Below are 17,999 nucleotides of genomic sequence, written 5' to 3'. Positions count from 1 at the left end.
GAGAATAGGAACAGCAACAGCACACAACCTTGAGGGGCCCCTGTGTTCGTGGTCCTTGGTTGAGAGATGATAGTGTCCAGCTTGACGACCTGGGATCTGTCGCTTAGGAAGTCTGTGATCCAGAGGCGAAGGGTAGGGTGGACTCCGAGGGCAGCAATATTCTCTCGAAGTATTTGGGGGCTGATGGTGTTAAACAGGGGCGTTTCTAGGGTCCTTGGAGATCAGTGGCACCTGTGGGCACCAGGCGGGGAGGCAAAAAATGGGCGTGGCCATGCGGTGAGTGGGCGTGGCCATGGGTGGGGCCAAATGTACATGAACTTAGCAGCGGTGTAAGCTACGGATAACGGGCCTGCCCATCGAAATATTGGACGGAGCCCCCTGTCCTTTATTTCGATGATTTACAATCAGTATAGGCATAGATCAAAGATGTATACGCACATACAATTTTGATTGGTCAATCACTGACCCCCAATTTCCCACCCCCGTGCAGTAAGTGGGCCAACAGACAATGAATTTTATGAACAGAGCTAAAATTGGCTAATCAAAATTGTATGTGTGTACCAGGCTTTACAGCTAATACTGTACATACTGAAAGTAGCAGGGATCAGCATACAATACAGCTGGTTTACAATCAATAAAGGCACAGAGTAACACCTTACACTGTACACACTGGAGGTAAATCAGCACACAGTGCAAGCACTAGAGAACAGCGTATACTGTACATACTGTAGGCAGCAGAATTCAGCACACTGCAGCTAGCGTGCCAAAAATATGACGATCACGTTGTGCGGCGTGCTTATCGCGCCGCACCAAAAAATGGGTGGGCCATGGACCAAAATATAGGTGTGGTAACGGGTGGAGACAAATTTACATGAACCTAGCAATGGTGGGACATCAGATTAGGACAGTGGTGGCGAATCTTTTGGAGGCCGAGTGCCCAAACTGCAACCCAAAAGTCACTTACCGGTATCTATCGCAAAGTGGCAACAGCAATTTAAACTAAATACTGTACAAACGTTTTAACTCATACATGAACATTATGGAAAATCCAAGTTGAAAATAAACTGTGAAGATAAACAATTTCATCCATCCTACTCCTGAAAAATGTATTCAATTTTTTAGAACCTCCCAGTTTTATTTTCTGTTTTAAAACGCTAAAAAAGTAGGTTTAATGCTATTGTCTCATATGATAAGGATTCAGCTTTTCCCATAGTCTCGCAGTTAGCAATCATGTGACCCCCAACAAGACATATTCAGCAATCATGAGGCCCCCAACAAATCAGGAGGCCCCCAACAAGACAAATTCAGCAATCATGAGGCCTCCAACAAATCATGAGGCCCCCAACAAGACAAATTCAGCAATCATGAGGCCCCCAACAAGACAAATTCAGCAATCATGAGGCCCCCAACAAATCATGAGGCCCCCAACAAGACAAATTCAGCAATCATGAGGCCCCCAACAAATCATAAGGCTCCCAACAAGACACATTCAGCAGTCATGAGGCACATAAATATACAGCATTTCACATAAATAGGCAGAATGCCCCCTTAATATGGTAGCCCCCCCAAGTTAGGTAGTGAGTGACAGGGACCCCCAGGTTAGCTAGTGAGTGACAGGCGCCTCCAGTTAGGTAGTGAGTGACAGGGACCCCGATAGTGAGTGACAGGGAGCACCTTTAGGTAGTGAGTGAGTGCCAGGGAGCCCCTTTAGGCAGTGAGTGAGTGACAGGAAGCCCCTTTAGGCAGTGAGTGAGTGCCAGGGAGCCCCTTTAGGCAGTGAGTGAGTGACAGGAAGCCCCTTTAGGCAGTGAGTGAGTGACAGGGAGCCCCTTTAGGGAGTGAGTGAGTGACAGGGAGCCCCTTTAGGGAGTGAGTGAGTGACAGGGAGGCCCTTTAGGGAGTGAGTGAGTGACAGGGAGGCCCTTTAGGGAGTGAGTGAGTGCCAGGGAGCCCCTTTAGGAAGTGAGTGAGTGCCAGGGAGCCCCTTTAGGAAGTGAGTGCCAGGGAGCCCCTTTAGTGAGTGAGTGCGTGCCAGGGAGCCCCTTTAGGGAGTGAGTGCGTGCCAGGGAGCCCCTTTAGGGAGTGAGTGCGTGCCAGGGAGCCCCTTTAGGGAGTGACAGGGAGCCCCTTTAGGGAGTGAGTGAGTGACAGGGAGCCCCTTTAGGGAGTGAGTGACAGGGAGACCCTTTAGGGAGTGAGTGAGTGAGTGAGTGACAGGGAGCCCCTTTAGGGAGTGAGTGCGTGCCAGGGAGCCCCTTTAGGGAGTGGGTGCGTGCCAGGGAGCCCCTTTAGGGAGTGGGTGCGTGCCAGGGAGCCCCTTTAGGGAGTGAGTGAGTGACAGGGAGCCCCTTTAGGGAGTGGGTGCGTGCCAGGGAGCCCCTTTAGGGAGTGGGTGCGTGCCAGGGAGCCCCTTTAGGGAGTGGGTGCGTGCCAGGGAGCCCCTTTAGGGAGTGAGTGACAGGGAGCCCCTTTAGGGAGAGAGTGAGTGACAGGGAGCCCCTTTAGGGAGTGAGTGCGTGCCAGGGAGCCCCTTTAGGGAGTGGGTGCGTGCCAGGGAGCCCCTTTAGGGAGTGAGTGAGTGACAGGGAGCCCCTTTAGGGAGTGAGTGAGTGCCAGGGAGCCCCTTTAGGGAGTGAGTGAGTGCCAGGGAGCCCCTTTAGGGAGTGAGTGAGTGCCAGGGAGCCCCTTTAGGGAGTGAGTGAGTGCCAGGGAGCCCCTTTAGGGAGTGAGTGAGTGCCAGGGAGCCCCTTTAGGGAGTGAGTGAGTGCCAGGGAGCCCCTTTAGGGAGTGAGTGAGTGCCAGGGAGCCCCTTTAGGGAGTGAGTGAGTGCCAGGGAGCCCCTTTAGGGAGTGAGTGCGTGCCAGGGAGCCCCTTTAGGGAGTGAGTGAGTGACAGGGAGCCCCTTTAGGGAGTGAGTGAGTGACAGGGAGCCCCTTTAGGGAGTGAGTGAGTGAGTGAGTGACAGGGAGCCCCTTTAGGCAGTGAGTGCGTGCCAGGGAGCCCCTTTAGGGAGTGAGTGACAGGGAGGCCCCCCCTCTAGCCGCCGCCGCTCCCCCCCTACCTCTCAGCAGACCTCAGGATCAGCGGCGACCCGACCAGATGTACGAGCGGGCGCTGGACGCACCCGCTCGATATGCGGAAGTGATGTCACTTCCGCATATCAGTGCGGGCGCTGGGTCCTAGCGCCCGCACGATTGGTCGCCGGCTCGCCGCCTGATCCTGAGGTCTGAGACTGTCAGTGACGCGGCGGCTGGAGGGAGCCGCTGAGTCTTGACAGAGGGGGCGGCCGGGCGGAGATCCGTGGCACCCCAGGAAAGATTGGGGGCACGTGCCCCCCTAAAACAGGGCTAGCGACGCCCCTGGTGTTAAACGCCGAGCTGAAGTCAAATAGAAGGATCCTGGCGTATGAGTCAGGTCTATCCAGGTGTTCATTTACGAGTTCCAGGCAGATGTTTATGGCGTAGTCAGTAGACCTGTTTGCTCTATACGCAAACTGGAACGGGTCCAGCAGGGACTCAGTGGATAGCTTGAGGAGAGGCAAAACCAAGCTTTCAAAGGATTTCATGATGACAGATGTGCGAGCCACTGGCCTGAAATTGTTGAGGTCTGAGACACCATGTTTTTTGGGGACAGGGATGATTGTGGACCTTTTGAAGCAAGCAGGGACCCTGCCTTCCTGGATGGACTTGGTAAAGATGGATGAGAGAATAGGAGCAAGCTGCTGCGCGCAAGTTTTCAGACAGGCTGGTGAAACTCTGTCTGGGCCTGAGGCTTTCCTTGCATTTAACTTTGACAAGTGTTTCCTGACATCATCCTTGTTCACCGCTAGAGGGGGTGGGCTTGGGGGCGGGGCAGCTAAGTCAGGGGAGAGGGCAGGAGGCTCAGGGGGCCTAGCTGGAGCTGGCAGGTTCTCAAATCTGCAATAGAACTCGCTGAGGTTTTCAGCAAGCTCGGAGCTGGGGGTTGCGTGCTGGGGTGGGGGCTTGTAGTTCGTGGCAGCCTTAAGCCCCTTCCAGACAGTCCTTGTGTCCCTTGAGGAGAGGTTCTGTTCCAGTTTTACCGCGTAGTTCTTTTTGGCGGCCCTCAGTTCCCTGTTTAGGGTGTTTTTTGCCCTCCTATACTCCTCACGGTTACCCGACTTGAACGCCAGTTCCTTGCTAGTGCGCAGGTGCCGAAGTTTATTGGAGAACCATGGTTTGTTGTTTGGGTAGTGTTTGCGGATTTTTGTAGGTACACACTGGTCCTCACAGAAGCTGATGTACGAGGATACAATGTCTACCCACTCATCTAGGTTCGGTGTTTCCAGAGCCTTCCAGTCCGTACAATCGAAGCAGGATTGAAGTTGAAGTTTAGCCTCATCTGACCATACTTTGCTGGATCTTAGGACTGGTTTTGCAGTTTCCAGGCGTCTCTTGTAGGTGGGTATCAGGTGAATGATGCAGTGGTCCGATGAGCCTAGTGCTGCCCACGGGAGACTGTCCTTAGGAGGTGGTGAGAGCCCTCCGGGCACCGCTAGTTATACTGCATGCTAGTTACCCGCTCCCCCCGCAGCCTAATATCTTGCAATATGATAAGAACTGCCTAATTAATTATACAGTAGAAGTGGAGCATTTCCTTGGAGCTGTTGTTATCAGGATAAGGACTTCTACTGGCAGCTAAGCAATCTGGACCAAAGAATTCCTGTATGGACACACTTTATACCATTAGTCTGAGCTAACAGGAGAGACACTCCCGGGAGTATAAAGACATTGGTGTGTGTGGACACAGGATGATTGAGAAGCATGTTTGACACAGCCGGCTGTGTATGTCTAGGCTGAGAATCACTGTAGGCTCACGGTTTTATGGGGGATATTGGGGGGTTTGTATTGCTATTTCAATAAAGTATAGTGTGATATGAAGACTTGATGGTAGTTTGTGGTTGATTGAAAATTATTAGAGGCAGTAGATCAGCTGGCCAGGCAATGCGTATTGTTTAAAAGAAAATAAATATGGCCGCCTCCTTATCCTTCTAAGGACAGTTGTCCTTTTAAAACAGATTCTCAGATACTTACTTTTTGAGTCTTTCCTGGTGTTCTTTAACCACTTGAGGACTGCAGTGTTAACTGAAACCCCCCCCCCCCCCCAAAGACCAGGCCATTTTTTTGTAAATGGGCCACTGCAGCTTTAAGCTGTGCAGGGCCGCACAACGCAGCACACGAGTGATTTCTTCCCCCCTTTTCTACCCACCAACAGAGCTTTCTGTTGGTGGGGTCTGATCGCTCCCCCAGTGTTTATTTTTTGTCAATAGTTCTTTATTTATTTATGTTACTATTAAATTTTACTATTTTTTTCTTTATTTTTATGTTCCCCCCATCTTCCCCTCCGCCAGCAAATCAGCGTGATCGGCTGTCATAGGCTTCAGGGGACAACTGTGTCACAGGGCTGTCCCTAGTACAGCGCTGTCTTATATTGCAGTGCTGTACAGCAATAAAAGAAGGCGCTTTCACAGTCTAACAGTCTCCCAGTGGCGGCCGCTGCTGGGAGACTGAAGGCGGAGCTCCGCCATCAGAGCGGGGAGGCGCGTGAATAGGTGCCCACGATCGCCCGCAAACCGCGGCCACGAGGATCTTGCGCTGATCTGCGTTAAGCGGTCCTGGGGCTGCCGCCGCGTCCACGCCCGTTGGCGTGATGCGGTTGGGAAGAGGTTAAAGGATACCTTAGCGCTGTGACAAAGTTAACTGGGGAACAGGCATGTGTAGGATGCTCTCGTCATGCCCACCGCTCCCCCCGTTCTGCATAAAGTGCTGCAGAAGATGTCACTGCTATATAAATACATAATAATAATAATAATAATAATATGGTGGAGACATTAGACTATGACTATAGTAGGATTAGACTGAGCTCCTCTGAGGACAGTCAGTGACATGACTATGTACTCTGTAAAGTGCTGCAGAAGATGCCAATGCTATATAAACACATAATAATAATATGGTAGGGTATTAGACCATGACTATGGTAGGGAATAGATTGTGAGCTCCTCAGAGGACAGTCGTGACATGACTATGTACTCTGTAAAATGCTGCAGAATATGTCAGTGCTATATAAATACATAATAATAATAATAATATGGTATGACATTAGACTATGACTATGGCAGGATTAGATTGTGAGCTCCTCTGAGGACAGTCAGTGACATGACTATGTACTCTGTACAGTGCTGTAATAATTTTGTCTTGCTTTTTGCCCGTGTAGGACAAAGATTTGAAGCAGTATCTGGATGACTGTGGGAACTTAATAAACCTGCACAACATCAAGGTGAGGCTGTAGAGGTTATAGGCTTGTGTACTGAAAAACGTTTCTTTGTAGCACCACAGATAATAAACTTTGTCTATGTCTCCCGCAGCTCTTTCTTTTCCAGCTGCTCCGCGGCCTCTCGTATTGTCACCGGCGTAAAGTCCTTCATCGAGATCTGAAGCCACAAAATCTGTTAATCAATGAGAAAGGAGAGCTCAAGCTGGCCGACTTCGGTGAGCAAGGGGGAGGGCTGAGAGGAATGCTAGCCAGTGGACTTGCTGACGAAGGGGGAGGGCTGAGAGGAGAGCTAGCCAGTGACATGCTGACCAAGGGGGAGGCCTGGGAGGAGAGCTAGCCAGTGAGATACTAACCAAGGGGGAGGCCTGGGAGGAGAGCTAGCCAGTGACATGCTGACCAAATGGGAGGACTTGGAAGAGAGCTAGCCAGTGACATGCTGACCAAGGGGGAGGGCTTGGAGGAGTGCTAGCCAGTGACATGCTGACCAAGGGGGAGGGCTGGGAGGAGTGCTAGCCAGTGGCATGCTGACCAAGGGGGAGGCCTGGGAGAAGAGCTAGCCAGTGACATGCTGATGAAGGGGGAGGGTTGAGAGGAGAGCTAGCCAGTGACATGCTGATGAAGGGGGAGGGTTGAGAGGAGAGCTAGCCAGTGGCATGCTGACCAAGGGGGAGGGCTGGGAGGAGAGCTAGCCAGTGACATGCTGACCAAGGGGGGAGGCCTGGGAGGAGAGCTAGCCAGTGACATGCTGACCAAGGGGGGAGGCCTGGGAGGAGAGCTAGCCAGTGACATGCTGACCAAGGGGTAGGGCTGGGAGGAATGCTAGCCAGTGACATGCTGACCAAGGGGGAGGCCTGGGAGGAGAGCTAGCCAATGACACGCTGACCAGGGGGGGAGGGGCTGGGAGGAGTGCTAGCCAGTGAGATACTGACCAGGAGGGAGGGCTGGGAGGAGAGCTAGCCAGTGACATGCTGACCAAATGGGAGGACTTGGAAGAGAGCTAGCCAGTGACATGCTGACCAAGGGGGAGGGCTTGGAGGAGTGCTAGCCAGTGACATGTTGACCAAGGGGGAGGGCTGGGAGGAGTGCTAGCCAGTGTCATGCTGACCAAGGGGGAGGCCTGGGAGGAGTGCTAGCCAGTGGCATGCTGACCAAGGGGGAGGCCTGGGAGGAGAGCTAGCCAGTGACATGCTGATGAAGGGGGAGGGTTGAGAGGAGAGCTAGCCAGTGGCATGCTGACCAAGGGGGAGGCCTGGGAGGAGAGCTAGCCAGTGACATGCTGACCAAGGGGGAGGGCTGAGAGGAAAGCTAGCCAGTGAGATACTGACCAAGGGGGAGGGCTGAGAGGAGAGCTAGCCAGTGACATGCTGACCAAGGGGGGAGGCCTGGGAGGAGAGCTAGCCAGTGACATGCTGACGAAGGGGGAGGGCTGAGAGGAGTGATAGCCAGTGACATGCTGACCAAGGGGGGAGTGCTGGGAGGAGTGATAGCCAGTGACATTCTGACCAAGGGGGAAGGCTGAGAGGAGAGCTAGCCTGTGACATGCTGACCAAGGGGGAGAGCTAGCCAGTGAGACACTAACCGGTGGGGGCCTGGGAGGAGAGCTAGCCAGTGACATGCTGACGAAGGGGGGAGGCCTGGGAGGAGAGCTAGCCAGTGACATGCTGACCAAGGGGTAGGGCTGGGAGGAATGCTAGCCAGTGACATGCTGACCAAGGGGGAGGCCTGGGAGGAGAGCTAGCCAATGACATGCTGACCAGGGGGGGAGGGGCTGGGAGGAGTGCTAGCCAGTGAGATGCTGACCAAATGGGAGGACTTGGAGGAGAGCTAGCCAGTGACATGCTGACCAAGGGGGAGGGCTGGGAGGAGTGCTAGCCAGTGACATGCTGACCAAAGGGGGGGAGGGCTGGGAGGAGAGCTAGCCAGTGACATGCTGACCAAGGGGGGAGGCCTGGGAGGAGAGCTAGCCAGCGACATGCTGACCAAGGGGTAGGGCTGGGAGGAATGCTAGCCAGTGACATGCCGACCAAGGGGGAGGCCTGGGAGGAGAGCTAGCCAATGACATGCTGACCAAGGGGGGAGGGCTGGGAGGAGAGCTAGTCAGTGACATGCTGACCAAATGGGAGGACTTGGAGGAGAGCTAGCCAGTGACATGCTGACCAAGGGGGGGGGGCTTGGAGGAGTGCTAGCCAATGACATGCTGACCAGGGGGGGGGAGGAGGGGCTGGGAGGAGTGCTAGCCAGTGAGATGCTGACCAAGGGGGGAGGGCTGGAAGGAGAGATAGCCAGTGACATGCTGACCAAATGGGAGGACTGGGAGGAGAGCTATCCAGTGAGATACTAACCAAGGGGGAGGGCTGGGTAGAGTGCTAGCCAGTGAGATGCTGAGCAAGGGGGGAGGCCTGGGAGGAGAGCTACCTGTAACATGCTGCCCAAGGGGAGGGGGGCCTGGGAGGAGAGCTAACCAGTGACATGCTGACCAAGGGGGAGGGCTGGGAGAAGAGTTAGCCAGTGACATGCGACCAAGGGGGAGGGCTGGGAGAAGAGCTAGCCAATGATGTGCTGACCTGGGGGGGGGGGGGGGGGGGGCTGGGCGGAGAGCTAGCCAACGAGATGCTGACCATTCCTGAATTGGTGCAAACTTTATGCAAATATACATAGTTTCAATGCAGTGCTAATCTGCAAATGTAATCCTTGCCAGCCACAGGAGAAGCTCTCTGCCTATCCTATCCACTCTGCTACCCCTCCTCCTCTGCTGAATCGATACATCACCATGGCAACAACTGATGAGACACTTTAGCAGAGGAAGAGACCAGGGAGAGAGCTTCTATTGGGGCTGCATATTGTACAGGTTAAGGCTACTGCTTTTGACATAAGAGACCATTGTTCAAGTCCTGGCTAGGGTCAGTACTTATTTAGCAAGGAGTCCTTGGGCAAGACTCCCTGACACCGCAGGGTGGCCTATTGAGAGGGCAGCTCTCATGTGCTTTGAGTCCGACAGGAGCCAAGCACTATATGTTATTACTATTACTGTGGCTGGCGATGATTACATTTGCCGATTAGTCTCTGAATTAAAGATAAACTATTTTACACACAGGTAATACCCACATTTAAAGTAAACCTGTAATTTTAAAACAAAACAAAAAATTAATGTTAATTAAAGTGCACCTAAACTGAGAGGGATATGGACGTTTCCTGTTAAACAATACCAGTTGCCTGGCAGCCCTGCTGATCTCTTTGGCTGCAGTAGTGGCTGAATCACACACCTGAAACAAGCATGCAGCTAATCCAGTCTGACTTCAGTCAGAGCACCTGATCTGTATGCTTGTTCAGGGGCTGTGGCTGAAAGTATTAGAGACACAGGATCAGCAAGAGAGTCAGGCAACTGGTATTATTTGGAAAGGAAAAATCCATATCCTTCTCAGTTTAGGTTCCCTTAAAAGGGAACCCGAGGTGAGAATAATATGGAGGCTGCCATATTTATCTCCTTTTAAGCAATACCAGTTGCCTGGCTATCCTGCTGTTCCTCTGCCTCGAATACTTTCAACCACAGACCCTGAACAAGCATGCAGCAGGTCGGGGGTTTCCGAAAATATTGTCAGATCTGGCAAGATTAGCTGCATGCTTGTTTCTGGTGTGATTCAGTTCACTACTGCAGCCAAATAGATCAGCAGGACTGCCAGGCAACTAGTATTGTTTAAAAGGAAATAAATATTGCAGCCTCCATATCACTCTCACCTCGGGTTCACTTTAAGGCTAATGAGAGGCGCTCATACTCGACACCATTGTATTTCAGGCACTTGTATCGACCTGCGGAAGCAGGCCAAAGCCCGTGAAATGCAGTGCTTTAACACGCATGAATAAATATTTTTTTTTTACATTATACATGGTTTGTCCTTCTGAGAAGGCAAGGCATTCACTTCTCACTTATACTATAGCATACAGGATCTTCTCAAAAAATTAGCATATTGTGATAAAGTTCATTATTTTCTGTAATGTACTGATAAACATTAGACTTTCATATATGTTCGATTCAAATACACACAACTGAAGTAGTTCAAGCCTTTTATTGTTTTAACATTGATGATTTTGGCATACAGCTCATGAAAACCCAAATTTCCTATCTCAAAAAATTAGCATATTTCATCCGACCAATGAAAGAAAAGTGTTTTTAAAACAAAAAAGTCAACCTTCAAATAATTATGTTCAGTTATGCACTCAATACTTGGTCGGGAATCCTTTTGCAGAAATGACTGCTTCAATGCGGCGTGGCATGGAGGCAATCAGCCTGTGGCACTGCTCAGGTGTTATGGAGGCCCAGGATGCTTCAATAGCGGCCTTAAGCTCATCCAGAGTGTTGGGTCTTGAGTCTCTCAACTTTCTCTTCACAATATCCCACAGATTCTCTATGGGGTTCAGGTCAGGAGAGTTGGCAGGCCAATTAAGCACAGTCATACCATGGTCAGTTAACCATTTACCAGTGTTTTTGGCACTGTGAGCAGGTGCCAGGTCGTGCTGAAAAATGAAATCTTCATCTCCATAAAGGTTTTCAGCAGATGGAAGCATGAACCCACTTTTGAACCAGAAACAGCGGCAGAAGCGCCTGACCTGGACTACAGAGAAGCAGCACTGGACTGTTGCTCAGTGGTCCAAAGTGAATGAAAGCAACTTTTACATGTCATTCGGAAATCAAGGTGCCAGAGTCTGGAGGAAGACTGGGGAGAGGGAAATGCCAAAATGCCTGAAGTCCAGTGTCAAGTACCCACAGTCAGTGATGGTCTGGGGTGCCATGTCAGCTGCTGGTGTTGGTCCACTGTGTTTTATCAAGGGCAGGGTCAATGCAGCTAGCTATCAGGAGATTTTGGAGCACTTCATGCTTCCATCTGCTGAAAAGCTTTATGGAGTTGAAGATTTCATTTTTCAGCACGACCTGGCACCTGCTCACAGTGCCAAAACCACTGGTAAATGGTTTACTGACCATGGTATGACTGTGCTTAATTGGCCTGCCAACTCTCCTGACCTGAACCCCATAGAGAATCTGTGGGATATTGTGAAGAGAAAGTTGAGAGATGCAAGACCCAACACTCTGGATGAGCTTAAGGCCGCTATCGAAGCATCCTGGGCCTCCATAACACCTGAGCAGTGCCACAGGCTGATTGCCTCCATGCCATGCCGCATTGAAGCAGTCATTTCTGCAAAAGGATTCCAGACCAAGTATTGAGTGCATAACTGAACATAATTATTTGAAGGTCGACTTTTTTTGTTTTGAAAACACTTTTCTTTTATTGGTCAGATGAAATATGCTAATTTTTTGAGATAGGAATTTTGGGTTTTCATGAGCTGTATGCCAAAATCATCAATATTAAAACAATAAAAGGCTTGAACTACTTCAGCTGTGTGTATTTGAATCTAAAATATATGAAAGTCTAATGTTTATCAGTACATTACAGAAAATAATGAACTTTATCACAATATGCTAATTTTTTTGAGAAGATCCTGTATAGTTATGCTTTTAGAGCCCCTCCACCACTGTTTTTAGTATATTTTGGAAAGCACAACTCGCATAAGATGGGAATCACTTCTGTCACTCGAGGACAGAACAACTGTCCCTGGTTCAGACCTACATTTTGCCTATCGAAGTAAAGAATGTGGAGCTGCCGTTGGCATCCTCGTAACATCCACACTGTTATGTTCATCCTTAATGGCCAGACTGTAATGCTGATCTTCGGGCTAGAATGCTTAAGTGCCTGAAGTACTCAGATAAATCTCATGACTCACTTGATTTGCAGGTTTTATTTGTTGAGTGGGTCTTTGGAAAGCGTTTTAGCCAGAGAATAAGCACAGTAAGCAGGCATGCAGAATGTTAAATAATGTCAGTATCCTATTTCTTGATTGATCCTTTAATAGAACGTTATGAACTATGAATGATAATTGCCATACTGGTGAAGCAGTAGTCAGAGAATTATTGTTTATATAGCACTGACCTCTTCTGCAGTGATTTACATAGCGTATGTAGTCCTGTCACTAATTGTCCTCAGAGGAGCTCACAATCTAATCCTACCACAGTTCTAGTCTAATGCTGGATACACACCATGCGTTTCCGCGTCGAATACGTCCGTCGATACGTGTCGATTATTTCCCAGCATTTCCGAGTGCATTTCGATGATTTTTAGGTCGATTGCCATGTAAAGTATGGCAAATCGACCTAACGATCAATCGACACGTGAATCGGACATGTCGGAAATAATCGAAACGATGCGTATCGACAGATGCAATGAACGCGGAAACGCATGGTGTGTATCCAGCATAATGTCCTACCATATTATCACTATGTATAGTACTGCCATCTTCTGCAGCACTTTAGAGTCACTGACTGTCCTAAGAGGAGATCACAATTTAATCCTACCATAGTCCTAGTCTAATGTCCTCCCATATTATTATTATGCATTTATATAGCACGGACATCTTCTGCAGCACATTACAGAGTACATAGTCATGCCACTGACTGTCCTCCGAGGAGCTCACAATCTAATCCTACCATAGTCATAGTCTAATGTCCTACCATATTATCACTATGTATTTATATAGTACTGACATCTTCTGCAGCACTTTACAGAGTCACTGACGGTCCTAAGAGGAGATCACAATTTAATCCTACCATAGTCATAGTCTAATGTCCTCCCATAATATTATGTATTTATACAGCACTGACATCTCCTGCAGCACATTAGAGTACATAGTCATGTCACTGACTGTCCTCAGAGGAGCTCACAGTCCAGTCAGCGGTTTACGATTTATTGTTGACTATGAGCTGATGTGCCTATCCAATCGATCACTCTCCATTCAGATTCTGATTCGATTAATTAATTCCTTCCACACAGGGCACATCGATTATCAATAGATTCCAGCAAGATATCTATTGAAAATTTATCTAACCACAGAGCTGCATTGTTTGATGCAGTGCAACGCTATGGTCCATCGATCTACCACCAATCCTGCCCTGCCCATGATTGACAAATTGTCATATCCACTCAATACTTTCAATCAGTTTTAAGTTAAAATCTATGTAAATTGGATTGATAGGACGTTTTGGGGCAGTAGATTCCTGGCAGTTTTGATCAGTTTTCACTAAAAACTAGCGATCAACCTGGTAACCTGAAGTGAGTGGGATATGGAGGCTGCCATATTTATTTTCTTTTAAACAATGCTAGTTGCCTGGCAGATCTGACAATAATGTCAAACACCTGATCTGCTGCATGCTTGTTCCGGGTCTCTGGCTAAAAGTATTAGAGGCAGAAGATCAGGAGGGTAGCCAAGTTGCCTGATGTATGGCTACCTTAATGGACACACGAAGCGAAAATAAACTAATGAAATAAACGATTGTATCTATCTTCCTTCTCCTAAAAATGACTTTTTAAGATATTCCAGTTTTATTTTATGTTTAAATCTACTTTTTAAGTTTTTTTAAGTTTTTTTTTTTTTTTTTTTTTGCTCAATGACACATTCATTGAAGTATAAAACACTGTGGGAGGCGCCCTTACGAATCAGAATATATAGCACAACATAAATATATATCACATAGGTAAGCGTAATACGTCTTACCTGGTGCGAAGACTCAAACACATAGAGTAGTAGAATTCGAATTTATTTATTGCACTGGGGACAACGCGTTTCGCGACCACAAGTCGCTTCTTCAGGTCAAATAACGTGCTGTATGTCAGGGATGCTCAGCGTGGGTGCCCCTGACATACAGCACGTTATTTGACCTGAAGAAGCGACTTGTGGTCGCGAAACGCGTTGTCCCCAGTGCAATAAATAAATTCGAATTCTACTACTCTATGTGTTTGAGTCTTCGCACCAGGTAAGACGTATTACGCTTACCTATGTGATATATATTTATGTTGTGCTATATATTCTGATTCGTAAGGGCGCCTCCCACAGTGTTTTATACTTAATACCTCACAACGTGGGGTTATATCATTATAGTTCTATAGTGGTATTTTTTCCTCCGGGAACGGCGACCGACAAGGCCGAGTGGAGACGGTACTTCTCCACATGCTCTGATGGTGGTTGCCGTAAAAGCAACCCAGAATTGTGAGTATATTTTCACCATAATAGACCAATTTACGCAACGATAATACTCGATATCGGGCTCCCGGTGTCCTTGTGCTTTTCTGTTTCTACTAGTTCTACATTCATTGAAGTATGCAAGAGCTAAAATCTATGAACTATTGTCCCTTTTTCTCTTTCCTGCTCTCAGAAGCCATTTTCTGCTAGGAAAGATGTTTTATAGTTGGAAATTCTTATCAGTGGGGGTCACACTGTAGTCACTTCCTGTCTGAGTCAGGACTGAGTCAGCCACTTACATACCTGATGTTTAACTCTTTCAGACGGAGAAAGAAAAAAGGAACACAGCATAGTTATTAGTGTGCTAGGCATTGTACATACCCACGTCTATCTCATCATGCCACATGTCACTTCGGGTATCCTTTAAGTGAACATGGGAGGTATTGTGATTGGATAATGATATTGGGGGATTTTCCCTTTGTTTAATATTTTTTTCTTTCTATGTCTAGGCTTGGCCCGAGCAAAATCGATCCCCACCAAGACCTACTCCAACGAAGTGGTGACGCTGTGGTACCGACCGCCTGATATTCTTCTGGGGTCCACAGAGTACTCCACCCAGATTGACATGTGGTAAGTAGAAGTACAGTCCGACAACCTGGGTCTACAGCAGTTAAACTCCCAGAATGCATTGCTGCTTCCTATAACGTACACTTGTCATTGCAGAAATATGGGAGCCATCATTGCTGACTCTCAGATGTTCGAAATCCCTTGCCAGATCTTGCTTATCCTGCTGTCTTCAGTACTTTAGTGAGTCGGTAATCTGGAACACACATGTGGTCAGTGAAAGTAGAAGGTTCTAGTCTCAGGGTACCGACTCGCTAAACCCTGAAGCCAAAGAATGACCTAATGACTCTTTTATATAAAGGACAACAAGCTGAAATGTTAAAGTGTAACTGTCGGGCATAAAATAAAAAATCAATTCTTTATTTTTATCTGGTAAACAAGTAATAAGGATGCTAACCAGGCAATTCAAATGTAAAAAATCTCTTTTACTTTTCTTGTTTATAAATGATCATTCCCCAGTTTATCTGACTCTTATTTGGTACATTGCCGCAAAAAGGAAGTAGCAGGGCATGCTGGGTTGTGCTTTGTTGCTTCTGTGCATTAGTTAAGTCTGAGGGGAAATAAAGAAGCAAAAAAAGACAACCCAGCATGCCCTGCAACTTCCTTCCTGCTGCAGCGTACCAAATAAGAGTCAGGTAAACTGGGGAATGATCATTTATAATCAAGAAAAGTAATAGAGATTTTAACTTTTGGATTGCCTGATTAGCATCCTTATTACTTGTTTACCAGATAAAAATAAGAATAGATTTTTGATTTTATGCCCGACAGTTACACTTTAAGAGAACCTGAAATGCTGTAATAGGGTGTATTTATACTTACCTGGGGCTTCCTCCAGCCCCCTGAGGACCGCGGGCTCCCTTGCTGTCCCCTTCGGCCCCTCCGTTCTTGCGCTATGCCTCCCGTTAATCCGGCGACACTTTTTGTTTGTGCACGTATGGCTTGGCCGCGAGCACACCCGTCATCGAGCTTCTGCATCCGGGAGCATTTTGCACCTGCGCAGTAGTACTGCCCAGGTGCAGAACGTTCCAAGGCACGGGGGGGGGCGCGACCGAGCTGTGCATGTGCAGAAGCCCACGGCTGGCCGCCACTGACTGGATTAGCTGCAGTTATAGCACCAGAACTGAGCAGCTGAAAAGGATGGCAAGGGAGCCCATAGCAAAATCGATCAAGCGGAGAATCGAGCAGAAAAAAAACGCATTGTGTATGCCCAGCATTAAAGAAAAATGTCAGCTCCCTTATCTCTGTTTTGACACGCCTACTTTGAGGTATCGCTTACATCCCAAATCCTTTGCTTTCAGGGGCGTTGGCTGCATCTTTTATGAGATGGTGACGGGACGACCTCTTTTCCCAGGATCCACTGTGGAGGAACAGTTGCACTTTATATTTCGGATACTCGGTAAACTACATTCAAGTTTTTAAAATGCCACTGTTGAGATATATATCTATACAAATATAATATCGGATGTGTGTGCATGTGAATGTGCTGCCAGAACTCAAAAACGCCAAGTGATCAAGTGTGCCTTATTGCTGTGAGAATGACAGCCTTCTAAATTTTCCCATGGACACCAGTGGGTGAAATCTGATTGGCTGTTTGTAGCTCCGCCCAGGTATGCAGAGGGGCCGCGAGACCCACAAAACATAACATATCCCAGGTAATAAGGGATCTGTGCACCAAGTTTCGTTAAAATCAGTCAAGACATTTTCAAGTGATGGTCACACACCCACACCCACACCCACACAATTTCATTTTACTCAAAATAGGCTGGTAACTATGATAAAGTAATTGTTCTGTGCAGAGATTGCATTTTAGGTGCGTTTGTGAAACGAGCATTTACAATATGCCTCCTTTCTTTACAGGGACACCTACTGAAGAAACGTGGCCTGGTATCCTATCTAATGAAGAATTTAAATCCTACAGTTACCCCAAATATTACCCTGATCCTATCCAGAAACACGCACCCAGGTATGGACAGCTGATACTCAAATTTTCTCAAAGCTGAGGGTGATTAGACAGGTTTAAAGAGGAACTTTAACCTTCCTGGCGGTATGATTATTACCGTATTTTAGGGTCTAAAAGTGGTGCATTTTTTTAGCACGCTTTCAGACCACAAACTGCGATCTCACCCGAGGGATGCAGAGCCTCGGAGGACAGGAAGGAGAATGGCTACCGGCGTCTGGATCCTGGGGAGGTGAGTAAAAACGCCCGCTGCACTCTGCAAAGACCTCCCTGCGGCTACCATGAGTCAGACTCGGGGGTTACCGCTCTGAGCTGCGGTTTTCTGCCCCAAGCCTGACTTGGGGTTACCGTCAGGCAGGTTAATGCAATATTCAACTTCATCCTAACTAGTAGCCAATACCACACAAGAAATCTTTACCTTTTCTCAAATAGATCATCAGGGATGTCTGTATGGCTGATATTGTGATGAAACCCCTCCCACAGTGTGATGTCATGGCCATGACAGTTTCCTGTCTGTAAACCTGGTTGTATTGTGGGAGAGAACGGCTGTTGCCAAATGCCTAGCAAGTATATATAAACCAACCTTTTGGCCTTTTAGCCATTGTTAGTGGATGTATTTATAGAAAAGGACTGTCTGTTTCTGCTGTCTGTTTTGTTTTTGTGTTTTTCATGCCTGCCAGCAGTAATCGTGCTGACCTGCAGGCTCAGGGAGGTGTAAACAACATGAATTATTATCTTGATCAGTGTAGCAATGTCTTGATTTATCCCCACCCCCCACTACCATCTTTCGTTCCTCTTTAAAGCAAAGTGGAGCAAAAGTAAAGGTGGCCATACACTGGTCGATTTGCCATCAGATCCGACCAACAGATAGATCCCTCTCTGATCGAATCTGATCAGAGAGGGATCGTATGGCTACCTTTACTGCAAACAGATTGTGAATCGATTTCAGCCTGAAACCGATCACAATCTGTGGAGCTGCCGCTGCTACCGCCCCCCCCCGCATACATTACCTGTTCCGGTCCGGCGCAACTCCCCGCTGTCGTCTTCTTCTTCACCGCTCCGG

At 48.2% G+C, this 17,999-nt stretch overlaps 1 protein-coding gene across 2 annotated transcripts in view; it reads left to right on the top strand.

Moving 5' to 3' along the window:
* CDK16 (cyclin dependent kinase 16) overlaps positions 1-17,999 on the top strand; it is a 75,386-nt gene that overhangs the window by 40,879 nt on the left and 16,508 nt on the right. For both annotated transcript variants that reach the window (XM_068248691.1, XM_068248690.1), the window contains 5 exons: positions 6,232-6,294; positions 6,383-6,506; positions 14,865-14,985; positions 16,278-16,375; positions 16,837-16,942. In XM_068248691.1, coding sequence (XP_068104792.1) covers positions 6,232-6,294; positions 6,383-6,506; positions 14,865-14,985; positions 16,278-16,375; positions 16,837-16,942 — 512 coding nt within the window. The remainder of the gene's footprint in view (positions 1-6,231; positions 6,295-6,382; positions 6,507-14,864; positions 14,986-16,277; positions 16,376-16,836; positions 16,943-17,999) is intronic.

The sequence above is a fragment of the Hyperolius riggenbachi genome, chromosome 8 (assembly GCF_040937935.1).
Source record: "Hyperolius riggenbachi isolate aHypRig1 chromosome 8, aHypRig1.pri, whole genome shotgun sequence".
NCBI classification, from domain to species: Eukaryota; Metazoa; Chordata; class Amphibia; order Anura; family Hyperoliidae; genus Hyperolius; species Hyperolius riggenbachi.
The sequence above is the reverse complement of the archived record's forward strand: the minus strand, read 5'-3'. Positions and strand labels throughout refer to the sequence as shown.